General features: G+C 31.7%; 1 protein-coding gene and 1 long non-coding RNA gene across 2 annotated transcripts; both read right to left on the reverse strand.

Moving 5' to 3' along the window:
• Positions 1-14,647: 14,647 nt before the first annotated feature.
• Positions 14,648-16,301, reverse strand: LOC110646006 (uncharacterized). Its single transcript, XR_002493076.2, has 3 exons — positions 16,166-16,301; positions 15,909-16,012; positions 14,648-14,780 (listed from the first exon to the last, which is right to left on the reverse strand). It is a non-coding gene; the product is annotated as an uncharacterized LOC110646006 (long non-coding RNA).
• Positions 16,302-18,651: 2,350 nt separating this feature from the next.
• LOC110646010 (auxin-responsive protein IAA9) lies at positions 18,652-25,021 on the reverse strand. The gene is made up of 6 exons (XM_021799293.2): positions 24,855-25,021; positions 23,212-23,920; positions 22,906-23,132; positions 21,321-21,465; positions 19,415-19,476; positions 18,652-18,968 (listed from the first exon to the last, which is right to left on the reverse strand). Exons 2-6 carry the CDS (start codon positions 23,883-23,885, stop codon positions 18,931-18,933), a joined length of 1,146 nt encoding a protein of 381 aa, XP_021654985.2. The 5' UTR covers positions 23,886-23,920; positions 24,855-25,021; the 3' UTR covers positions 18,652-18,930.
• Between the last annotated feature and the right edge of the window lie 493 nt (positions 25,022-25,514).

Genomic DNA, 25,514 nt, shown 5'->3' on the forward strand with positions numbered 1-25,514 from the left:
TATCCGTATCCATTTTGAATTTGACCCATAAGGGGAAAAAATTTGTAGAATAGCTGCCATTATTTTGAGCACAGCAATCCCTAGAGAATGAGAAAGCATAAAAAATTGAACCGATGGATGTGAACGAGCTTGCACTTTTTGTTTTAGTTTGTGCTTTTTTTTTAAATTAAATCGAAATTAAATTTTTATACGATTTTAATTCAATTTTTTTTATATATTTTGACTTGATTTTCGAAATTTTAATTTTTAAAATAATTTTATATAATTATTATCATAAAAAATTATACTAAATTGTCATAAAATATATAAATAATTAAGAATTAAACATATAATATACTACTACACTTATAATTATAACTTATAATTAAAATTATTAAAAAATAGGTAAATAAAAATAATATTATATTATATTATATATAATTTATAATTATGATATATATAATAATTACAATCTTAATTGTATATAAATATATAATTATATTAAAAATATATAATATATTTAAAACATCATAAAAAAATTATATAAAATCAATTCTTTAATTAGATCAGTATGAGTTGATATAATTCTAATTTGATTCATTGTGGGAAAGCTAAATTGAATCAAAATAATAAAATGAATTTAATTTTTATGGCTTTCAGCTCAATTTGAGATTCCATGATTACACAAATTCATGTCCATCCTCAAAATTTTGAAAGATCTAGGTTTAGGTGGGAAGACAAAAAATATATATATATTTTTTAGAAAAAAAAATTATCATTTAATATAATTAAAGAAGCGATTTGAAAAAGTCATTTAACTATTTTTGAGTTTTATTATTAAAATATATCAAATTTATACCTAGATCAAATTAATTAGAGATATAATTTAAAAAAAAAAATAAAGATCTAAAATTTATGTAGAGTGAATTTCTAATAAATTAATTCTTCTGTTTAGGATGATATAACTTAAAATATAAAATTTAATTGAATTTCATATAATTTATGTTTGATTTAATTTTAAAATTAGAGTCTTCTTATCCTTATTTTTCAAAATATCCCTAATAAATAAAAAAATTTTATTAAACATTATATTGATAAAACCTTTTCATTCTATAACTTAAAATTAAGTTATCCTTATTTTTAATATGTTCTTAATGTAATAAATTTTTTTGTAAGGAATAATTTTTTTTAATTATGTATAAATGATGTTTAATATTTAATTTTTAAATATTTATTTCAAATATTGTGTTTGTGAGAGAAAATTAGGAGAGAAAGAGTGAGAGTAAGGTATTGTGTGTAAGATAAAGACATGGAAATTTTAGTCTAAAAATTATTATTGTCTTAACTTTATGTAAATTATATAAAATTTTACCTATTTTGATGGAACTTAATTTTTGTTATAATTAAATCTATAGAATTAAAATCTTAAAATTAAAATCTAAATTTTTTTAAAAATTAAAATTTATTTTTTAAAAAAAATACAAAATATAATTGAAATTTAGAAAATTTTATTTTAAAATGGAAAAATATCTCACTATGTAGCACAAAATGTAGCCATGCATTTAATCTCAATAAAAAAAGTTTTTAAAAATAAATATATAAACATAAAATTAAATAAGCAAATTAATGTATAGAATCTTGGCAACAAAAGCATTAATGGAAACTAGTAATTGGATTCTTTATCTAGAATACCAAAAATATATAAAATGGTCTATATTCATGGAATCCTAATCAATGAAAAAACAAAATTAAGTTGTAAATTTATTTCATTGTGATGAAAAAACTTCTATTATAATTGTAAAATAGTGTATATATCTTTTATTTTTTTTAGAAAATACATATTCATCAATTGAGATAACTAGATAATTAGGGACATGCAATTCTAATTCTGATTCGGAGTGTATTTAAAAATTAGAATATAATTAAAATTTTGATATAATTTCGATTTAATTTTTATTATTTCGATTTGGTTTAATTTTTAATTCTATGATTTGATTTAGTTTTAAATTCTTCAATTTTAATTTATTACGATTCTCAGTTCTTAAAATAATTTTATGCATAATTATTTTTATAAAAAATCATATTTAAATTAGTATTAAATTTTGAAATTATTAATACACAATATATCATATAATATATCTTTTAGTTATTTTTAAATTTTATAATTTTTTACTATAAGATACATATAATATATAATATGTATCTTATAATGCAAAATTATATAATTTACGATTGAGTATGTTATATAATATACATTTTAAATATTTATTAATTATATAATTTTTAATTATAAAATATAAATATTATTATAAATTAAGTATATATATAAATTAAAAATTATAAAATAATTTAATATATTTATAACTAAAATTATTAAGAAAAAGACAAAAAAAAAGATAAAATTAGGTTAAAGAAATACAACAAATTTTAAACAATAAATTTAATTATGGAGGATTTTAGATTTTGGAATTAATTATTAAAGTAAATAATCATTTAATAATAAAAATTAAGTAAAAATGACAATATAAAAAATATTTAAAAAATAAAAAAAATAAATGAACAAATATTAAATAATTAACAAAAAAATATAATTATATGATAAGTGCTATATAATAATACAATTAAAAAAATTTATTCATATGATAAAATTATATAAAAATTTATTTATATATATAAATAAATAGATTATAATAAAATTTATTAATCGTCTTTTAAAAAAATGATTAATAAGATCTAATTTTTTAATTTGATAAAATTAATTATTATTAATAAATGATTTTAAATATAATGAACAATCATTTAGGATGAATTTTTTAATATAAAAAAAGAAAATGAAGGCAGCATACGTGGAACATTAGTACAGAGTAATCTGAGATATAAGTACCTTCCCGAGAAAGAATCACTAAGACCGTTGAGTTGACAAATTTGACACCATTTCCCTTGTCTGTCAAAAAACCAACTCACGTGCTAACCCCATAACGCCTTACCTTACCTCCGCCGGACTGTTCGCCGTCTTGAGATTGGAGAATACATTCCATATCAAGTGAACGAACGGCGTTAGTCAACTCCCTCTACTTTTCTCGATACACGGATAGTGTACGGCGTGAATAAACGCCACAGTAAAAATTTATTACTATTATTTTTTTTTTTATGAAAAGTAAAAGATTTATTAAAATTGATGCAGTTAATAGCCAATTATTTTAGTTTAACCTCGTTTACCGCGACCAATATCATTTTTTTACCGCTTCTGCCCTTTTTCTGCTCATGGTTGACAATTTGTTTCTCCATTCACTCTTGGATGTCCGGCTTCACCGGCTACCGGTTGAGGTTAATTACTTATTTTTCATTCTTCTTTTTCTTTCCAACGATGTCCCTTGTGGCACGTGATTCTTCATATTTATGCGGCTCCTTTTTCAAAAGGGCCTATTAAGTATATTTGAAAAAATTATTTTTTGTTATAAAAAAATGTTTTATTAATCAGATAAATTTATAATTCATCAAAATAATTCATATATATAAATATAAAAAATATTAAAATTTTCATATATCAACTATAGCTAATAATTTCTATTTCTATAATGGTAAGCAGTGTTTACCATAAGCAGAAATTTTCTGCTTTTTAATCTCACAATATATATATAAGTTATTAAATTTTATAATTAGAGTAATTAGAATTTTGTATAATTAATATAACTGCTATTATTTGATTATGGCTATGTTCGTTAATATTAGTTGTTCCAGTAACTGTCACTGTTTTAATAACCGATAGCTATTGGTGATTAATTTTTTATATAGTGATTTAAAATAGAAGTTTTCGATAAAAATAATTATTGGATTAACTGTTAAATATAAAAATAATGATATCATCTTATTGACACTAATTAAAATACTTTCTCAAACTTTAAAAGTTAAGAGGATAATTTTTTATAAATCACTCTCTCAACTTCTAAATATTATTTCATCAAACAGTATAAATAAGAGAAGCAGTATTTTAACTATAGTCAAAATACTAAAATACTATCTTAAAAATTATTGTCGAACATAACTTATATTGTATTCTAATGAGTCAATTTTTTATACCAATTATTTTCTCTTAAATTTACATGATAAATATACTTTTATCTACACGTGATTTATTTCATAGATATTGCTTAGCCTAGTTTAATTCAGTAGCTTAAGGTATATTACTCACTTGATAAAATTAAATTCGAGTGTCTACTTTCAATTTTCTTAATTAAAAAAATTACCTTGAAAAATTAAAACAAAAACGTAACCAGTTAATTGAAAAGACAAGAATTCAATTGTAAATTTCAATGAATATTTTATAATTTACCTAAATTTAAAAAAGTAAGAAAATAAAGCAAACGGTAATATATCTTTTAGTTGTTTCAAGTGGGATATTCTTTAAAAGAAAAATGATTAGTGATCAAGCGAGAAAGGCAATGTTGCATTTTATGGTGACATAATGCAATAAGTTTCCAATTAAAATGGGCTAAACGCAATTTTCATGATGAACGTTTCTTTCTTTTGATTACAATAATGGATTATGGCAAACACAATGAGACTCGCCTATACTAAATATTAAAGAGCCGTTCCTCTATTTGACCACCAACTACAAAGCCCAAGCTCATCAAGTATACTCTAAGATTCAAGTTCTCTGAAAAAAAAAAAAAGAAATTAAATTTCTCATATTTCACATCAGGAAATATGGATTTGATTATTAAATTCTGTCCCAGTAATAAAATCAGATGTATATGAACTTTTTCAAATGAGCATTCTATTTTAACTTTATGAAATGGTTTGATACCTTTGGCTAAATTGGAAATTGATACATAAGTCAAAGTGGAAAATTAGAACTTTGTCTAATTTGGCTTGATTCAATAATTAGAAGTATATTATTTAGTAGATTCAGATTCGAATTCCTAATTCCTAATCTCCTATTAAAAAAAAAAGAATTAGAACTCTAAAATGTACACATTTATGTTTAAAAGATCCACATGATCTTATCTTTGAGATTTGACCATATTTGAATGGTGAACACTTGAAATAGGATTTGCCATTAAAATATTGGGAGCAGTACACTTCTTCTAGGAATATCAAGACCTGCCCATCTTCCTTTCGGATTTAGGAGGAATTGAAAATTGTCATTTGTTTTTGGGAGGGCCAAGAAACTAATACCTAAAAGGTTTAGTTTAATCCTTTGGGCATATCCCAACCACTTGATGTGAACTAATTTGATCATAGATGGGCAAGAAATTTGGCTAATTATCTCAAGTTAAATGAAAGGGAAAGGGCACAACTGCCCTTTCTTCCTCTTTGAAAACAATGACTTCAGAGTTATAGTAGTGTCTTTTCAAAAGGAAGGCACATCAAAATCAAACCCATCAAAATGAAAGAGTGCCCTTTCTATTTAAAAAATAGTAAAAGAAGACCTCTAAAGAAAACCACTTTGCACATGATATTGGGATACACACCATATGATAGATCCACATAGATGTTATTAATTGATTTTTTTTGCAAGCAACAAATTGTGATGTCCTTATACAATCTATGCTTAGATCTAAGCGAAGCCTAATCACCATGACTTGCCTTTAGAATGCTTTGTCCACATGAAATAGTCTTCTAATTCTCTGCTTTGGAGAGTATGCAAATCATCAAAAGAACCAGGAATATATGGGAAAAAAAGCTATTATCTTTATTAAGATTTGCAATCTTATTTTACAATAAAAGAAGGGTTTCCTTATTTCCATCAAAACTTAATTCTTCTTGTTTAGCAATTGGCTAAATCTTAAAAGGTTAAGATACCATGAGAGAGCCTTTTGGTTAGAATAAAACATTCCTAAAAGATCAACCCAAGTGCAAGCCAAAGCAAATAAAGAGTAAGAGACCGAATCTTACCATAACGACAGAAACCAATCATGCGGCTGACCAAATTTGCTCGGCCTCAACCTCACATGTCCAAACAAAAATGGCAGAAACTGACACAACAATAACTACTAATGTTTATTAAACAAATAGAGGTGTTAATTTCTTGTTTTGAATTTCTTTTGATGCATGATTAGCCATTAGTTTCATGGAGATTCGATTGAACTACCATGAAAAATAGGTAAAGTCACATGAACAAGCATGAAGAGGAGAGAAGTAACAAGTTCCACAAATAAATAATGGAATATAATAATAATTATATAAGGTGAAATTTGCCTTTGGTTGCTGGTTGAGTGGTTGCCATTATTGGGGCACATGCCATCAACTCATAGCTGCTACCTTAGTTTTATTATTTATACCTTTTAATGAAAACTCACGTTTGATGTATATATAACAAAAACTTAAAAATTGAAGTTGTAATAATTGAATTTAATAAGCAGCATAAATACAGGAGGCTGGCATCCAAGCCAATCAAAGACTAGAGAAAAATCGATCGTCTCATTCCTTTTATATTCTTTTTGGGTCCATGCTCACTTCAATATATCTTACATCTCAAGATTAAATTGAGAATTTCTTAACATGTAATTTGCTTTTCTATCAATTAAATAGAGGCTACATTGTAGAGAGAGAACTTAGTACCTAGAGGACATCCTACAGACAAATTTTCATCTTTTATTGATTCTTTTTGGTCCCACCGCTACACGAAATTATTGAATTGTATTTCAATTTTTTATAGGTCGTACTTCTATGGACTAGTACCCTTAAGGTGGTCGTACTTCTTGGTTTTATTCATTTGGCATGGACCATTAAAGCAAATATATGCTTAACCATTCACTTCAAAATCACTAACTAACGTGAAAGCCCAAACGCAGGGTGATTTTAAAGTTCCTCTACTGTTCACCAGCTCATTTTTCATATCTCATCACATAGGAAATGCTAAAATTGAAGAAAAATTGCAGAAACCTACCTATATCGTCTTTTTTATATCAATTTTGATTAGGATCCAATACCATCCCTATCAGGTCTTCATTAGGTAGCCATCCACCTGTCTTACAGTTCACAACAAACGTAAACTATTGTTTATCGAAATTGCTATCTAGAATTGTACTAAATGCTAAAATGATGCAATAGAGGACCAGTTCCAGTTGGAAGAAATAATGGAGTGTCGACAAGCTTGCTTGGATGAGCCTAAATTTCAACATCAAACTCTTAAGGATCATTAAGTTCTTTGAACTGAAAGATGGGGTGGTGACAAGCAGAAACGCCTGGAGCTATAGGGGAAGAACAAAAGACATTTTTGGTAAAGAATGCGCAACCAATCGGTGTCCTACTCACATTGAATCATAAACAGGAGAAGTGGCAGCATAGGGCACATACGTGATGATCAATGGCATTCATTGCTATCTTTTTTTTTTTCGAAATTAATGAGTGACAGAGTTGAGGGACACCCCCAAACTGTCCACATTTTATTGAGGAATTTTAGTTATGCTTTGTGCAACATTTAGGGCACTAATGTAGCTCTAAACTGAGTCCAACCAGGAAACAGTTTCTTTATTATCACCCCAGCTAGACTGTAATTCTAAAAAGAAAATTGAGTTAAGATACTATTTTTCATCTTTGCTCTTGTGTGGTTAGTGCATAGTGCACAGAAAGCATCTACCATCTCACTTACCATAGTGAGCACATGGGAAGAAGCCACTGAAGCAGACAAGACGACGCAGTCTAGTCACCGAAAACGTGTTTCGCAAAATGTTGATAATGCTTATCTATACCTTTTCCTATCCTGTATCAGAAATTCAATTTTTCAATCAAGAGATGATCCCAGAATTGGTAAGTAAATTCAGAGTCACATCTCACGATCAGACAAAGGAAATGAACATCCAGTAAAAGATAAGTACAAGTTGGAGGACACAATAATACAATGTTGAAATGTCATATCAAGCACTTACAAATGAATTGTTGCCTAGTAGATGCTCGAAAATGACTTATATGGCTGCTAGCAAGTAGCAATTCCAGAGGTCTATGTTAAAAGCCTATATTTCTAATAGAATTAGGAAAGTGATGGCCATGATTGTGAATAGATATGTGTGTGTGTGTTTTTTAAAGCTCTACTCAAGTGTCTAAGGGTTGCTTTAGTATAATGGTAAAGTTATTCCATTTGTTACTTGGAGATTAAGGGTTAAATGGCATTCATTGCTATCTTTTGTTTCCTGAATTATGAGTGACAGAGTCAAGCCATTGAAACAACCTCTCTACAAAGCAGATTTAAGGATATGTTTATCAACCATCCCCAGAATCCCTAAGTGTAGGATGATTTATGCACTGGGTCACCCTTTTTTTTTTCTATTCACATGTCAAGGAAACATTTAGTGAGATTTCACGGCCAAACATATGACATGGTAATTCAATACATGAAGTCACGGAAACATAAATTTTCTACATGTTTTTCTTCGCCATTTAAAATTGTTGCTTCATCATTTGCGAGAGTGCATCTGTCTACACTGTGCCGGTGTGTGCACATGATAGACGGAGTGAAGCCATGAAAAAAAATCCAATAATTCACAGAAAATCAATATTGAGGCTGGGTATAGCCTATTCTATTGCTTGGAAGTTTGTCCCAAAAGTCAGTATACAGTCCCAAATTCTCAATGTGAACTAATATTTTAGCTTTAGTGAAGTTAATGGGTAACAAATCTTTGGCTTTAAAGTGATTTATGCTACAAATTACATGCCTATGGCAATGAATCAAGTAACTGCTGCAAATCATAGCTGACCAAGAATATTGTTTAGAAAGAAAGAAATTTATATGGAATCCATCATGACAAAAGAATTCATTAACTGTTACAGCTTTTCTCCACCAATTAATTAATAATTACAACCAACCTCATTAACTACTCCACTTTTCCAATAACTCAAATCCAATTAATATTTGATTTCAAGTCCAACTTTCTCAAAGAAAACAATATCCAAACCTTAAAGTGAAAGCTATCAACATCATAGAAATAAAAGCCATTAAAAGCAGAAAAATGAAAGGCAAAAAGTAGAAAAGAATTTCTCTTCCATCAGCAGTTATCCAATTAACAGAACAGACAAAAGCTTACAGAACATACCATGCCAATGACATATTTACCACAACATGGTCCCTAAATGAGGAAATGAAATAAAATTTCAAACTTGTTAATTCTTGCCTTCTCTCAACCCTACGCAGTACGAGATAAAGATACACATCCAACAGTTGTGAAGCAGAAAACTATGAGGAAAGAAAACTACAAAGAACTAGCAAACCACAAAGTAAATTTTGAAAGCAATGAAACCTTAATGAGAGCTCACAATAAGTATGTAATATCAGCATTCCAAAATGCCCAAAAACCTAGATAGCAGTTATGTTTAACCAAACACTAGAATTTGGTGAATGACCTAAAAAGAGTGAAGTCTGTCTGCTTTGGAAAAGGGGAACGCAAAAATACAGTTTTAGCATACCTATTCCCAGCGTAAATTTAAAATGATCTACCAAGATGGTTACTTGAAACATGACTATATGATTGTGGGGAAATAAAAGATGATGCTTGCTTCTTGCAAGTGTCATCAAGGCCCCACACCCCCAGTTACAATCTGATTATATAAATATTCTGAAATGATCCAAAATGATTATGTGTAACTATTCTCAGGGTAAAACTAAAATGATCTACCAACTATTAAGATGGTTATTTGAAACATAGTCATCTGATAGTGGGGAAATAAAGGATGATACTTGCTTCTTGCAAGAGTCATCAAGGCCCCACACACTCCCCATTACAACTTTTTTGTCATTATTTAGTATTTTCTGTAGGATGCTACTCTAGTCTGAAAAATGAGAATAAGCCAAAAATTTCAAAGTGGGGGAAAAGGCGGGGAGGGGGGGCTACTCATGGATGGAGATTCTGCTTCCTTGGGCGGCAGCAACATCATATGACATCCAACTTTACATGATTTATATAAACAAAACATTATAATCCATATAATCAGAACCATAATGACATTGGAAATTTGATTTTATGAATATATAATGGCAATATTCATAATTAAGCTTGCACTATTTAAGCATCAACTAAAGCAACAATGGGCCAATGAGGTTAATAATAATGGCTTGCAATGTCTACAGGGCATAACACTACTACTAATGGCTTGCAAAAGTGTACAGGTCATATCACAGGGATAATAGTATTGCCAATGAAAGAGGTTAATTGTGTGTTAAAAGTCAAAAGGCACTATAATCAAATTCAGATAATTGTCACATCAAGCATAATAATTTGATGAATTGCAGAGAGAATTCTTGAGATAGAGTAGTAATGTGCAAGTATAACAAATAATGGTTTGACAGGCAACATAAAGGAAAGCTGCAATGTTGACATACTGCAAGGGTACTGACAAATCTGAGATTATGACTTGCACTTTCTAAATTCAACATTAAAAATGAAATTTCGACCGAAGTATTCAGCACAAGAGAGTGCACTATCCACTGCATCTTTATTCTTAAAAGTCAGTTAGTGTACAGAATGATAATAGGATATCCTGTTAACTGGATAACTCTTAGCATAAACTGGAAAATATATGGGTTTTGGAACAAGGAAATAATCACGCCATTTGATTGTACTGAAAACAGTAATTTCTACTGGATATATCAACTCACTTTAATTCCACTGATCAAAAGAATGACATGAATCTATTATCTGCTTCACCTTTCCCATATGTAAATACAACCCTAATAGAGATATTATCAACTGAAAATAGTTAGTTATGATAAGACTGTCCCATTGGTCTCTAGAATCAAGGATCTCAGTTTACCTAATAAGATAGATCAATCAACTGACTGACATCAAACAATGGTTGGTGATAGTTTTAAAGTAAATTGATTTCCACACTCAGAATAACAAACATTTGACTTTAACCCCTCTTCTACTGTAAAAATTTAAATGCAACATCTGCAGTGATTTGCTCTAAAATTTATAAAAAGATCTTAACTAAACTTACCAGTTACCAGTTACCACATTATGAACTCAATTCAATTCTCAATATCAACTTATAGTAAAATAGTTTTGACACATCAAAACACAAGTCGACAATACCAGTTCAGATAACATTTAGATTTAGTAAAGCAGCGACTACTCTTAAATTCTATAAAAGAAACTGGACAGACAGGCACCACATATTCTTGGTACATTACTTGCAACCTTAATCCCCCAATGAGATAACCTGTTGGGTAAGTTACTTCATACCTTAATTGCAATAATAGAGTAAAATTAATCTTTCCAACACATGTACAACAAAAAATTTTTGCAATCATCTAAGGAGAGAACATACAACTCAACTCAACTCAACTCAACTAAGCCTTTATCCCAAAAATTTGGGGTCGGCTATATGGATTCGCTTTTTCCACTCTGAACGATTTTGGGTTAAATCCTCAGAAATGTGTAATGCTTCTAAGTCATGCTGTACTACTCTCCTCCAAGTCAATTTAGGTCTACCCCTTTTTTTCTTTCTATCCTCTAGCCTAATGTGCTCTACTTGTCTAACTGGAGCCTCCGTATGTCTACGCTTCACATGACCAAACCACCTCAATCTCCCTTCTCTCAACTTATCTTCAATTGGCACCACTCCTACCTTTTCTCTAATACTTTCATTACGGACTTTATCTAGTCTAGTATGGCCACTCATCCACCTTAACATTCTCATCTCTGCAACTCTTATCTTAGATGCGTAGGACTCTTTCAGTGCCCAACACTCACTACCATATAGCATAGCCGGTCGTATGGCTGTACGGTAAAATTTTCCTTTTAATTTATTGGGAATCTTACGATCACATAAAACTCCCGTGGCACGTCTCCACTTCAACCATCCGGCTTTAATCCTATGACTAACATCCTCCTCACATCCCCCATCTACTTGAAGGACTGAGCCTAGATATTTAAAGTGATTACTTTTGGGACAGTGCCACTCCATTCAAACTAACTCCTTCCCTATCACCAGTTTGGCCTTCACTGAACTTGCAATGCATGTATTCTGTCTTCGTTCTACTTAACTTAAAGCCCTTTGACTCTAGAGTACTTCTCCAAAGTTCTAGCTTCCTATTGACTCCTTCTCGTGTCTCATCTATCAGAACAATATCATCCGCAAACATCATTCACCAAGGAATACTCTCTTGTATATGTTTCGTCAATTCATCTAAAACTAATGTAAAAAGGTAAGGGCTTATGGCTGATCCTTGGTGTAATCCAATTGAGATCGGAAAATCTCTTGTGTCCCCTCCCACTGTGCGCACAATAGTAGTTGCTCCTTCATACATATCTTTCAATACTTGTATATACCTAATAGATACCCTCTTTTGTTCTAACGCATTCCATAAGACCTCTCTTGGAACACTATCATAAGCCTTCTCCAAATCAATAAAAACCATGTGTAGATCTTTCTTCCCATCTCTATATTTCTCCATCAAGCTTCTAATGAGAAAGATCGCTTCCATAGTTGAACGACCAGGCATGAAACCAAATTGATTGAGAGAGATAGAAGTATCATGACATAGTCGATGCTCCACAACTCTCTCCCACAACTTCATAGTATGGCTCATGAGTTTAATTCCCCTATAGTTTGAGCAACTCTGTATGTCTCTCTTATTTTTAAAAATAGGTACTAAAATACTCTTCCTCCATTCATCAGGCATTTTCTTTGAGTTTAGAATCTTATTAAATAATTTAGTTAACCATGCCACTCCCATATCTCCCAAATACTTCCACACTTCAATTGGTATTTCATCGGGTCCACAGGCTTTACCTACTTTCATTCTCTTAAGTGCTTCCTTTACTTCTAAAGATCTAATCCTTCTAGTATAATTTACATTCTTTTCTATTGTTCTATAATCTATATTCACGCTATTTCCATTTTGACTATTATTAAAGAGATCATTAAAATAATTTCTCCATCTTTCTTTAATGTCCTCATCTTTCACCAACACTTTTCCTTCTTTATCCTTAATGCACCTAACTTGATTGAGATCTTGACATTTCCTTTCTCTACTCCTTGCTAATCTATAAATATCTTTCTCCCCTTCTTTAGTTCCAAGTTTCTCATATAACTTTTCAAAGGCCTGTGCTCTTGCTTGGCTAACTGCCTTTTTTGCCTCTTTCTTTGCTATCTTGTACTGTTCATATGCCTCATTATTATCACATTTAGGTAATTTCTTATACCATTCCCTTTTTCTCTTCACTGCCTTTTGTACTTCCTCATTCCACCACCATCTCTCTTTTGAGGGTGGTCCATGTCCTTTAGACTCCCCAAGTACTTTTCTAGCTACTTCTCTAATCTTTGATGCCATCTGTATCCACATATCATTGGCCTCCATATCTAGCTTCCATACTTCGGACTCAAGAAGCTCATTTTGAACTTCACTTGCTTTACTCCTTTGAACTCCCACCACTTTGTTCGAGCTACACTATTTCTTCTGACCTTACTTGAATTGTTCCTAAACTTGACATCCAAGACCACCAACCTATGTTGACTTGTTAAAGCTTCTCCTCGAATGACCTTGCAATCCTTGCATAGAGCTCTATTTGTCTTCCTGGTTAAGAGGAAGTCGATTTGGCTTCTATGTTGCCCACTTTTGAAAGTCACTAAATGTGACTCTCTTTTTATAAAGTAGGTATTTGCTAGTATTAGGTCGTATGCCATAGCAAAATCCATGATGCTTTTTCCCTCCTCATTTCGACTGCCAAAACCAAAACCTCCATGCACATTCTCATAATCTTGCCTATCACTTCCTACATGTCCATTCAAATCTCCACCAATGAAAACATTCTCTTCATTCGGTATGCTTTGCATTAAATCATCCATATCTTCCCAAAACCTTTGTTTACTCTCACTGTCTAGTCCTATTTGTGGGGCATAAACACTAACTATATTTATTGTTTCTCCGTCTAGTACTAGCTTTACTAGTATAATTCTATCTCCTACTCTTTTCACATTACTCTGCGTCTTTCAATGTCCTGTCTATGATTATACCCACTCCGTTCTTGTTTCTCTCCTTTCCGGTAAACCACAATTTGTACCATAAATTACCCACTTCCTTACTTTTCTCTCCTACCCATTTAGTCTCTTGAATGCAAGCAATATTCACCATTCTCCTTTCCAAGGTATCCACAAGCTCCATTAATTTTCCTGTAAGTGATCCAACATTCCAAGTACCAACCCTGATCCTCCTCCTATCCTGCTCCTTCCTAATTGGTCTCCTTCTATGATATCTTCTATTATTTTCTATGTCTATCTTGTGTTCTGTTCCATTATTTGTTCTATTATCTGTCTTATGGACTAACTTCTTTACCCACACCCGTCCATGATGTGGGAACCCTTGCTCACTTAACACCACACCCGGGCGCCGGCATGGCGCGTCGCTTTCGGTGAACGCCCTACACCCTTGCATATTTATCACTACACCCGGGCTCCGATGTAGCGCGTCGTTAGTAGAAGACGCCCCAACGTTTATATCATTTGAATCCATATCATAGGGTGTGACGAAATTTTTACGCTGGTTGTCACCTACCGCAACCCTCCTCCTTTATCCGGGCTTGGGACCGGCTAAGCGCAAACTACTTAGGCGGAGTTTAAGGAGAGAACATACAAACAAGAAAAATCAAATATGTGAAGGTCCCTTAAATAGCATTTAGGAGACTTGAAAGAGACATTTAGGCTCTATCTAAAGTGCAATAGAAGATTGAATCTAGTCATGATCAAAGGCTTGAAGTGTCATGCTGCTGCTTCGGAAGACATAGATGAAGAACAAAACATAATATAAAAATAAAGCAAGAACTTCCCAGATTTGTTTGTGCTTGGGGTAGACTGTGGAGGGTCTGAAAATCAGAAAAGAAAATTTCAGTTAATGAACAAGATCATACAGCCTCAGTATCAAAGAGATCACTGTGAGGTGTAATAACAATAAACATACTTCCCAGATTCTCTGTACACTTTACCAACAAAATTAACAATCATAATATATATGCCTGAATATGTCAAAGTTTTTAATGAGCCAAACAGATTGTTTTCCCATAAAAAGCGGCTACCACTTGGTTTCTTTCAAACTGCTTCGCTTTCCTATCTAATATCTTCTTTCTAATTATTTGCTTTTATACGGCCTTGCCCATGCTTTACATAACAACAGGAGCATCAATCTAAATATAAACCCAAATAATCTTCAACTATCTCTCTTTAACTCAACTCTACTATTTTGACTGGTATTTTAGAAAAGCACTAGCTCCCAAATCATACTTAAGTCTTCAAAGCGAGCTTGAAATATTAAGTCTTACCCAGTACTAGTGACACCATGTTATTGCCTTCTACTAAATTGTCTACCCTTCTGTAAATTCTCTGTTCCTTCGTCTTGATCTTCACTATTCATTATAGTCATTGTACTTGACCCATATCTGTCTAACTACTCATCTAGGTATGTGGATTTATATATGGACTATATGCTATATCTTATCATACTAACAAGCAGAAATCATTACAGGTTTTTTACTATACAATGGCCCCAAAAGACTAGAGTGCTAAAAGCTAACTGGCAATAATTTATAGTCGTGGTTGTTGTGAGTCTATGGCTTTTTTTTTTCAGGCGCAAACAATCACACCCACCATAAAATAGTGAATGGCCTCCTATCAATGACACCAAGAATCAATGCTTCATCCCAAATAAACGTTTTCCCCTCATTCTTCTGGAACCTTAAATCACATAGGCCACCCAATTGCCTATGTTTTATCATGCAATTGGTGTTAACTTTAAAACATAATGATTGCTTCCAAATCCAATCTACTTTGCCTTGCAATTCATCCATCTCATCAGGTTAAAGGCTTAAAACCTCATTGATTAGGCCTAAAGGTTCATCCTCTTTTCAAGCAATGGATTAACAAGAATGTGTCCAAAGAAATGACTAATTTTGCTTAAAAAATGAATAATTTATTTGCACATGGATAAAATAAATTACCATCAGTTCAGCTTCAAAATCATAATTAGAAGACCTAAAATTCAGTTGCCATTTAGTCACTGTTTTTGAAGACCGCAATCCAATCATCTACAATGAGGATCAAACTGTAATAAAAGACAGATTGATTGAGCAAACAGAAGCGAATAAGGCATATCAATTGCGTGTATGGAAGAGGAAATTGTGTGAACTGAGCTATACAAGAAACTGGATAGCGATACAGTGGACCTGTGAGACTAAGTTCTCCTGCATTGGCTTACCTGCTAGATTGAGTGACGACTGAACACGAAGCGAAGGGAAGAAGTCTGTAGCTCGCTGTTACACGTTGTCTACCTCTTTGCCTTAGAATCCAAACAAATTTGATTGGTCATTGGCCAAGAAAATTGAGATAAATCGAAATTTTTTTCTTCGTTTTAAAAATTATGAATTTTAATATCTGAAAATGTTTATTTATTCAATTAACAAAATTTTGTTTTAAAAATTATATAATTTTAATTTTTAATTTAAAATCTTGCCCGAATGTTTATTCTCTTTCGTATTAAATTAATAAAATTTTTTTATACATTTAATTTAAATTTGAGTTTACCGTAACAATAAATTTAAGATCTGTTAAATTAAATATTTAATATATTCTATAATTACTCATTTTATTATAAAATAAAATTATTTTATTAGAAAAAATAAAATATTTAATAAAATTTAACAATTCATTTCATAAATTTTTATATGTAAACATACACATATAATAATTTTTTAAAAAAATTTAATAAATAAATTACTCATTAATTATAGTAAATTATATTAACTTAAATTAATAATTTTTTTTTGTAATTAACTGCTTTATGAAAAAAATATATCAATTTACAAAAATTATACAAAGATTAATTATAAAATTTTATTAAAAATCGCATTATTTTCCATAAGAAAATAAATTTACCACAAAAAATATATCCAAATATTAATATCGAGATTAGCATAAAATTAATTAAAATATATATAATAAATATTCATATTTAATATTTAATTTAATAATTAATACTCATTTTATTACTGCAGCCAATTTCTTTTATCCTATTGCTATCTCTAAATCATTACTACATCAATACTTCATTAACGGATTTAAAGATAATGTAAGAATGTAAAAGCTCAATATATAGAAAAACAAAATTTTTTGTTAAAAAAAAATGAAAATAAAAATTTTATTTTTTAAATAACAAAGCCCTAAATCAAATAATATATTTACAAAATTATCCTAAAAAAATTATATAATATTAATTTTTTATTTTAAATTGTGATCATATTTTTTAAATATTTATTTATATCTATTTATAATAAAACTGGTGTACAAAATAACTTCATTTACATATGATAAATGACACTCTTAGTTTTATTCCATTTGTTAATTTTATCCATATTTTATTATTATCACTATTTAATATGTGATTTTTTTAATTTCTTAACACTTAATATTTGTGTCCATTTTTATTATTAATAATAATTATTATGTATTATATTAAATCAAATTTATTAGTCATGGTAACATGACTTTATAGGAGAATGAGTTCTTAATTCCTTAGCATGTACTCGCTCACACACACACACATATATATATAATTCATTAATTTTATTAATAACGCTAATTAATATGTAACTTTTTAGTTTATTTAAAATATTATAAAATTAAATTATGATAAGAAAATAAATAGATTAAAAAAAATAAAATAATTAATAAACATAACAATAACGAATAAAAAGCTTAGTTAAAAGTATATATTAATGAATAAATACAGTATAAAATTACTATTTTAATATAAATTTAAAATCATTATAAATCTCCTTCAAATCTTAAATTTATATTTTTTTCTTTTAATTAGGAATCAAAATACACTTTTTTTTGGTAAAAAAAAAATAGGTCATTTTTTAATTAAGGATGTACAACAAATATATTTTAGAAAGAAATTTCGTAGAGGTTTGGATAATTATCGTTTTAAATTTTTATCCCATGAGACGTCCATCTCACCACTACGGGCCACTTCATACTCATTTGATGTGATAATTACCACACACGAATTTTATTAAATATTTTTATAAAAATTATTAAATTTTAATTTAATTTATTAAAAATATTAAGACAAAAAAAATTTTAATTAATTTATTAATTTTTTAACTATTACTGATTAAAAACAAATTTGACAATGGATAAAGTAACTGAACATATTTCATATATATTATATAAATAAAATAATATTATTTATAAAATAATTAATAAATTAATCTAATAAATTAAATATTAAATTAAAAAATTAAAAGTTAATAAATTTTATAAAAAAAATTAAAGCTTAAGATAGCTTTATCAATTACCTTCTAATTCCATCCCAGAGACGTGGATTCAGCTGAACTCAAAAACGTGCACACGCCAGAAGAGCAGATGCCCAATTCCATTCCCATTCCTGAAGGAAACAACGTGCCTGTAACCTCTAAATAAATCATCATTAACGCTTCTTTCCCCCACATGAACAAGATGAACACAATCAGATGCATTCAAAATGGAAGTACACATAAAGACTCAAGTCTCAGTCGGTCAATCAGATCCATCACTGTAGCTCAGTTCTGCTAACATTGAAATAGACACCCCAGAAACTCAGCTACGCGGCTATCCAGCTACGTGGCCCGACAGGATTCAGTATCCCAAAGCTTTCAATGAAGCAAACAAATAACATCACAATAAAATCCATGAAAACAGCAGTTGAATCACAATACTCGAGTCATCTTTGATTCATCAGTCATCAGATACACAACACTTCAAGAAAACTTAACTCCTATATAGATATATTAACTCCGTAACCTTTTCTTTTAATAACATAAAGCAGTTTTTATACCAATCAGGCTTGAAACAAGCATAAACTAACATCCACTTCTTCATGCAATCAAAACATAAATCAGGCGTTGCATCTGAACCACATCAACCACCACATTTCTTCAATCGATAAAAGCATTCCTCTTTGAGCATAACCAGAGTCCCTTTCTAGGCCTTGACCTTGGATTTCTCCACCACCCGGGGAGCTGTGTATCAGACCGAAAAATGAAGCTAAGAAGAGTAGGAACACCAACCCTTAAAAAAATAATGACAACAATAGTAGAAACATACTAAGGATAACCAAATGAAAAAGAAATGCAACCAAGTTACTCTTCAAACCAATAGCAAAACATTGAAAACAATGGTGTCAGCTGTCCAGTGCTGCCATTTTACCAGGCGTATGACAATCTAAAGACCTAGAAAGCTAGAACTCTTATCCACCATTACCATTCACATTACTCTTCGCACACAATTATGTCAGCACAAGCCATTCACACAAATGTTGTCATAACCATAAAAATTGTTTCCTTCCCAACAATAAAACAGACCCATTTTCTTCATTTTGGGGGAAACAACTGGGTAATAAATCCATTAACCCCAACTGGAATTAACATTTCTACTTATGTTAATTCATTAGATAAAGAAGTCATACCTAACCCAATCGCATCAGAGCTCTTCATAATCTTTAGTCTCTTGCATGTGTCAATAAACATCCTGTGGCAAAATTAAAAAGAAGAGTTGGAGCAGGAACAAATTTATCAAGCACATCTAATAGCTTATGATCATAAAATGTAATTCATTCCAGGAAGCAAGGTTACTACTTGTTTCATCTTTTATAAGCAACACAATATCATGTTTACACCAAGTAAATTTTGCACATATTTTGATATAATGCGCTCTTTCAAATCAGTCATTATTCACATGTTATTGTATAAAATATGCAAACACATTTGATCATTATCATGAATTCATGTGCTTGATGACAAAACACCAGTATGAAGTAATTTGATTTAGCCTGGAATACTAACAAACAAGGCCAAAATAAATGTCTTGACTCAGATCAAAAGCACCCTCCAAAAAAAAAATCATTATATAAATGCCTGATGATGTGAACCCACCTCTAGAAGGACAGGAAAAATAATATATATTGATTTCATGAGTTCAATAAATCTATTGAAAATGAAAAACACCTTTTTTTAATCATGATTTTGGCTGAAAAACATGCAAGTGAATGGAACTACTCAATAGAAAATACTACTAAATTGGGCATTCCCTATACCTAAAATTCTTATCTATTACAAATTTACTAACCCTTTGTTTGTTTTGAGGGCAGTGCGCAGAAAAGAAAAGAAAAATCATTTCCCTACTTTCTTTTGTTTGAAAAGTTATTAGAGAAAGGAAAAGAGGAGAAAACAATGGAAATTAGATTTCTTAATTTCCTTCCAATTCTCCAAAACAATTTTCACCAATTTGGAGTGAAAAGAGGGTAACTGAAGAAGAAAAAAAAAGATAGGGAGGCTGAAATTACGAATATACCCTTGATACCATATAAATAGCAAAGGTTTCGTAATGTCGATATAATAGAAAAATAGACTTTATAAATTTATTTATTTTCTTTTCTACCAACTTCCTCACAAAAGGCAACCAAACAATATAATGTAAACTAGTTTTTTTTTTTCCTTCACTCTCTTTTCATTTCCATTGCATAACTAAGAAACCAAACAAAGGCTAAATGCATCCTCTTTATCTTGTAGTGGAATAAGAATCGTGCAAACAGGAAGTCCGACAGATTGAAGAATAAATAAATAGAAAATTGTTTATTTCTACCAAACAATGAGTTCTATTGAAAACTATGTTCACTTGATTCAAAAAGTGGCTGTTTTCTCTCACTCTGGAAAATGGTACAAGTTTCTCAATATTTGCACAACTTAGATACAAACTTACACCATAAATTCTTTTTGAGGGCATGAAAGAGAGCTTGATGATGATTTGAAACTTATAGATATATGATTGCCTCATGACTCATCTACATTTTTATGGAAAAACAAACAAGTAAAGGAATTACATTACCCCATTCATCAAGGATTAGGTTTGCATTTGTCATTCTTGTCTATGGGATTTCGGGGAAAATCCATAATACCACAATATTGAAACCAAATTTTGAAGGGGCAAAATGCTAACAGTCAAACACCATTTATTAGTTATTACTGCATCTATTCTAACCTGAACACAATTTCTACTACCTTACTTGTTCTTTGAGCTTCTACCTATTTTTGAGATTTCTTTATATGCAACTTTTAAAAAATAATAATAAATCAACAAACAAGGAATCACATCTTTGACTAAAGTCTTTAGTTTTTATACAATTAAATATTATCCATAACAATGAATTAAGCCTCTATTATCTAGCATACAAACAACATCATATATATTAAAATTAAAAATCCTTCATTCAATTATTCATTTTTATCTAAAAACAATGGTAGGATCAGCTTGCTACATCACTTCAAATTTCACTAATAAGGAAAAGAAGAAAAAACAATATATAGACAACTTACTCCCATGGTACATCCCCTACAAGCATCCAGTCACCATCCTTATCCTCATATGTAAGCATGTATTCTGATCCATTCAAAAGATCTCTCAAGCTACTCTCACTCAGCTTTTCCTTCCCTTGAGGAACTCCATGAGATCCACATTGACCTGAAATTAAAATGAAAACTGTAGTAACCATGTCCGCACAAAAATGGATTCTTTTGTTATTCCATAACTTGGACCAATAGACTCCTATAGAGACCAGGCCACCAGGCCAGGAACCAGCAGTTCAGAATTTATTAAGGGGTTGAACCGGAACCACACCAACTAGGTGATATAGTCTAGCTCCAAAATCCAAACTCTATGGGTCGGGTCAACCGTACCCATGCCCAAGATGACATGTATTGGATTCAAGTAACAGAACGGGGCGGAGGCAATCTGCAACAGTCAAATTATCTCAGATTATCTGATCTCTATAAGATCTGAATATGATAAAACAGTAGCATGGGAGATCGGTTCCCTTGATATATGATCGAATGACTAGGAATAATGTTGTTCCGAAAAATGCGGCTGGGATCAAATAAGGAAAGAAATCAAGGACACAGCCGTGATTTATAGTGATAGTTTTTTGCGAAGGTGTGTCTTTCACATTCTTTGATAACTTTAGCGTCGGAGTAGTTATCAAATAGTCACATCTTGTTCTTTGATTTCAGGCAATCCAGGAACCCTCTATCCATTATTCCAGGACCCAGGTGATCATGACAACATCACTAGGCTATTCTAGAAAGTTCAGGGCTAAGTTCAGTCCAGTTCATTGGTGATTATGGTTTGAGACGGCTTAGGATTGAATCAGCTAGATTTTTAGGAGGGGAAAATATCAAAAATTAGGCACCAAAAAATTAGGTTATTAGATAGTGGAAAATATTAGAGAGTTGAGAGAGATGAGAAAATGGAAGGAGATATGAATCTGTTAAATATATGGTATATATTGGAAATAAGAAATTTTCATATTCCTAAAATGCCTTCAAAAACAATTAATTTTTTTTTTAACATTTATAAGAGGCAAAATTGTCTTTTCCCCACCATTAAAAAAAAAAAACAAAAGAAAAATAGGAGAGAGAGAGAGAGAGAAAGAGAGAAAAGGGGAGGCAACGTCTACCTCAACAGTCAAATGACCATGGAGAGAAGGAATTTAAAGAAGGAAGCACTGCTGACTGGAGCAGAAAGGCACCATGTGGCACCTCCTGTGCAAGCCACATGCACACGGAGGTTGGCCACAAGGTGCCTCTTTCCTCTGCCACAATACAATCTTTTAAATCGGTTTAAACCTGACCGGAATTGCTGATTCCGATTCAAGGTTAGGTGGGAGGGACCAAAACCGGCCCCCTATATAGATTCAAGGCCAATCTAGGCCACAATCTATTGACCTAAGCCAGTCCCAAGTTTAACTCGGTCCATTCTCAGTCTGGTTCAAGGCGTGAACCAGCCCCTGGCTGGTTCTGCTCCGGTTCAGGGCTTTAGCCAGGGCTTTAACCAGCCCCCTAACCGAGTCTACTCTTATATATCAAATTGTTAAACATAATTTACCATTCCGTTGAACATGCTTACCTATAGTAAAACAGCTGAACATCTTCTCAAGAGCACAAGAGAGTTCTTGATAAGTGGAGTAGGTTCTAAGATCTACCTTCCTCAAATAAGGAGCACCATCCATGCTGACCTTGACAAAAAGAGCACCAGGACCAGGTTTTCCATCAACTTCATCATTGTTCTTTGAAGAGGTGACTAATGTGTTCTTCCTAAATGACTTAATTGGAGGCCAGCCAACAACCTGTGCCCTGTAATAAACATAAAATCAAAACCAGTCATCATTATTTTGTCCTGTTTTCTCCCAAAGTGCTAGTTATTTGCACTTACTTGGCAGCAGGGTCACTGCTGCTGTTGTTAGAAGTACCAGTTTGGTTCAGGTTGGTTCCATTGGCAGCATGAGACCGGTCCTGTAACCCTCTCTGTGACACCTCTTTTATCATGGCTGATTGAGCACCAGAAGGTCTAGGTGATAGCATTGCATTTATCCCAGAACTACCAGGGAACTTCCCTTGACCGACAGATTGTGGAGAATCAGACTCTGTACCAGCAGAGTGAAACAGCCAGTTCTTTTCTGAATACAAAGAACCCTTAACCTCTGAGAATCCATCCATGGTGTCAGAAAATCCTCTTTTGTTGCCCGAAACAACATGCTTCTGTGATGATGAGCAGATTCCATCCTTTAAAGGAAGCATCGGAAACAGCAGCTTCTCATCAAGTTTCCCTCTAATCAGCAAGGAAACATCTGCTTCTCTTTCAGGAGATTGGGATCCAGGAAGACCAAGCCTTAACTCAGTAGCCTTCAAATTTAGATTGTTTTTATTCTCCTCTGACAAGCTTGGGACTGCAGAGCTGTCAACTGAAGAACAATCTGACAAACCCAGATAGTTACGTTCTTTCAAACCGCAGCCATTCTGGGAGATACAATCAATGGATGTCGAAGAGGCCACTAAAGAGACATTGCTCTTACCTTCCTCCTCAACACCCAGCAGAGGTGGAGACATCGCACCCTTCACAAATTAGTGTCTTTACGTTTTACCTGCTTAGAATGAATCAAATCCAAAGTCAAAATTTATTCCTTCATTCCCCAGATACAAAATTTAAACAGAGAAAAAAAGAAAGCTAAGCCCATAAAATTAAAATGAAAAAGAAACTAAAAAATGAAACGTCTGAATTTTTTGACACCAGAAAATTAAGTTCATCCAAAAAGCATCAATTATCAGCCATTTTGGAGCACGGAAAATGTAGAGCAGTGACCAAAAGAGAAAACAGGGAGACAAAAAATTGACGTGTCGTTTCTTTAGCCATTAGAGCCAAAACGACCTCAATGCAAAGTACTACCCCCCCGCGTTACTGACTTGGTCCAAATCCCCGGATTCACTCAGTGCTCGAGTTGTGGCGGGTTACGGTTAAGAGGAGTAGGTCAAGTACTGGGGATTAATAATCCGGGCCATTGAGTCAGCCGGTCAGGTGGGTTTCGCTAATAAATACATTGGTATGTCGTAGAAACGGAGGTCAACTGCGTTTTATGCATTTTTTCTACCTTCCAAAATGAGAAGAGATTTTTCTTTTTTGTTTTTTTCCTGCTTTCTATGCATGAAATTTCAGGTTCATTTTTACTTCAGTTTTCCAGCAACCAAAAACCAAACAGATTAAACAGAAACATAGAGACTAAGAAGGAAAAAAAAAATCAAATAATAAAAATCTTAAATTCAAGCGATCTTCGTTTAAAAATAATTAAAAAAATAAAAATAAATACAAAAAGCGTAACACATTAAGACACCAAGCTTCCTCTCAAAACAAAAATTTAAAAAGACTAAACATACATTTACCAGAGAAATAACACAGAAACAAGATCTCAGTAGAGAAGAACTAAATTTAGAAGCAAAACCAACTTGAAAATGAAAAATAAATAATTAAACAAACAAGGATGAAGAAAACAAAGCAGGTCCTGGAGTTTCAAAAACACGTACCTGAAGAACTAAGAAATCAGAGAAAGAAAAAGAGGAAAATCAGCAAACGCTTTCAAATTTCAACAGAAAATGCAGGAATCGCAGGCGACGAACAACAGAGAAAGAAAGAGAGCTAAGGCATAGGCTCAAGGTCCTTCCATTAAGCAGAAAGCAACAAAGACTACGGCTGAGGAACTTGGAGCTTAAAAAAAATATAAAAGGACAAAAGGGCAAAAAGGAAATTAGACCTCAAAAGTCTGTGCTATTTTCTCGAAAGTCTCCCTGAACTGGGACCCGATCGTTCTTACGTGCGCCGATCTTGGTGAGGTACTGGATCGAACGGCTGGCATCTGTTTTCACAATAGACATCTGAACCGTTGATCTTGTTTAACGGGGGAATATTTTATCCGTCGCTGTCATTTGTCCTTCTTTATTTTTTATTTTTTTTGCTTTTTGAATTTCTCCTTTTTTTGAGACAAAATACCTGAAAGAGTTAAAAGATGGTTTCTGGCTTCAGATTCCTGCTTTTTGGCGCAAGCGTGGTTTGGAAGTTAAATGTCGATTTTACCCTTTTTTCCCTTAAATGACTAATATGTCCTTGTGCTGTCACATTTCTTAATTATACGAATGATTTATTAAAAATCTTTAAACCTATCCCACAACAGACATTAATCAAACACT

This window comes from Hevea brasiliensis, chromosome 7 (assembly GCF_030052815.1).
Source record: "Hevea brasiliensis isolate MT/VB/25A 57/8 chromosome 7, ASM3005281v1, whole genome shotgun sequence".
Classification (NCBI taxonomy): domain Eukaryota; kingdom Viridiplantae; phylum Streptophyta; class Magnoliopsida; order Malpighiales; family Euphorbiaceae; genus Hevea; species Hevea brasiliensis.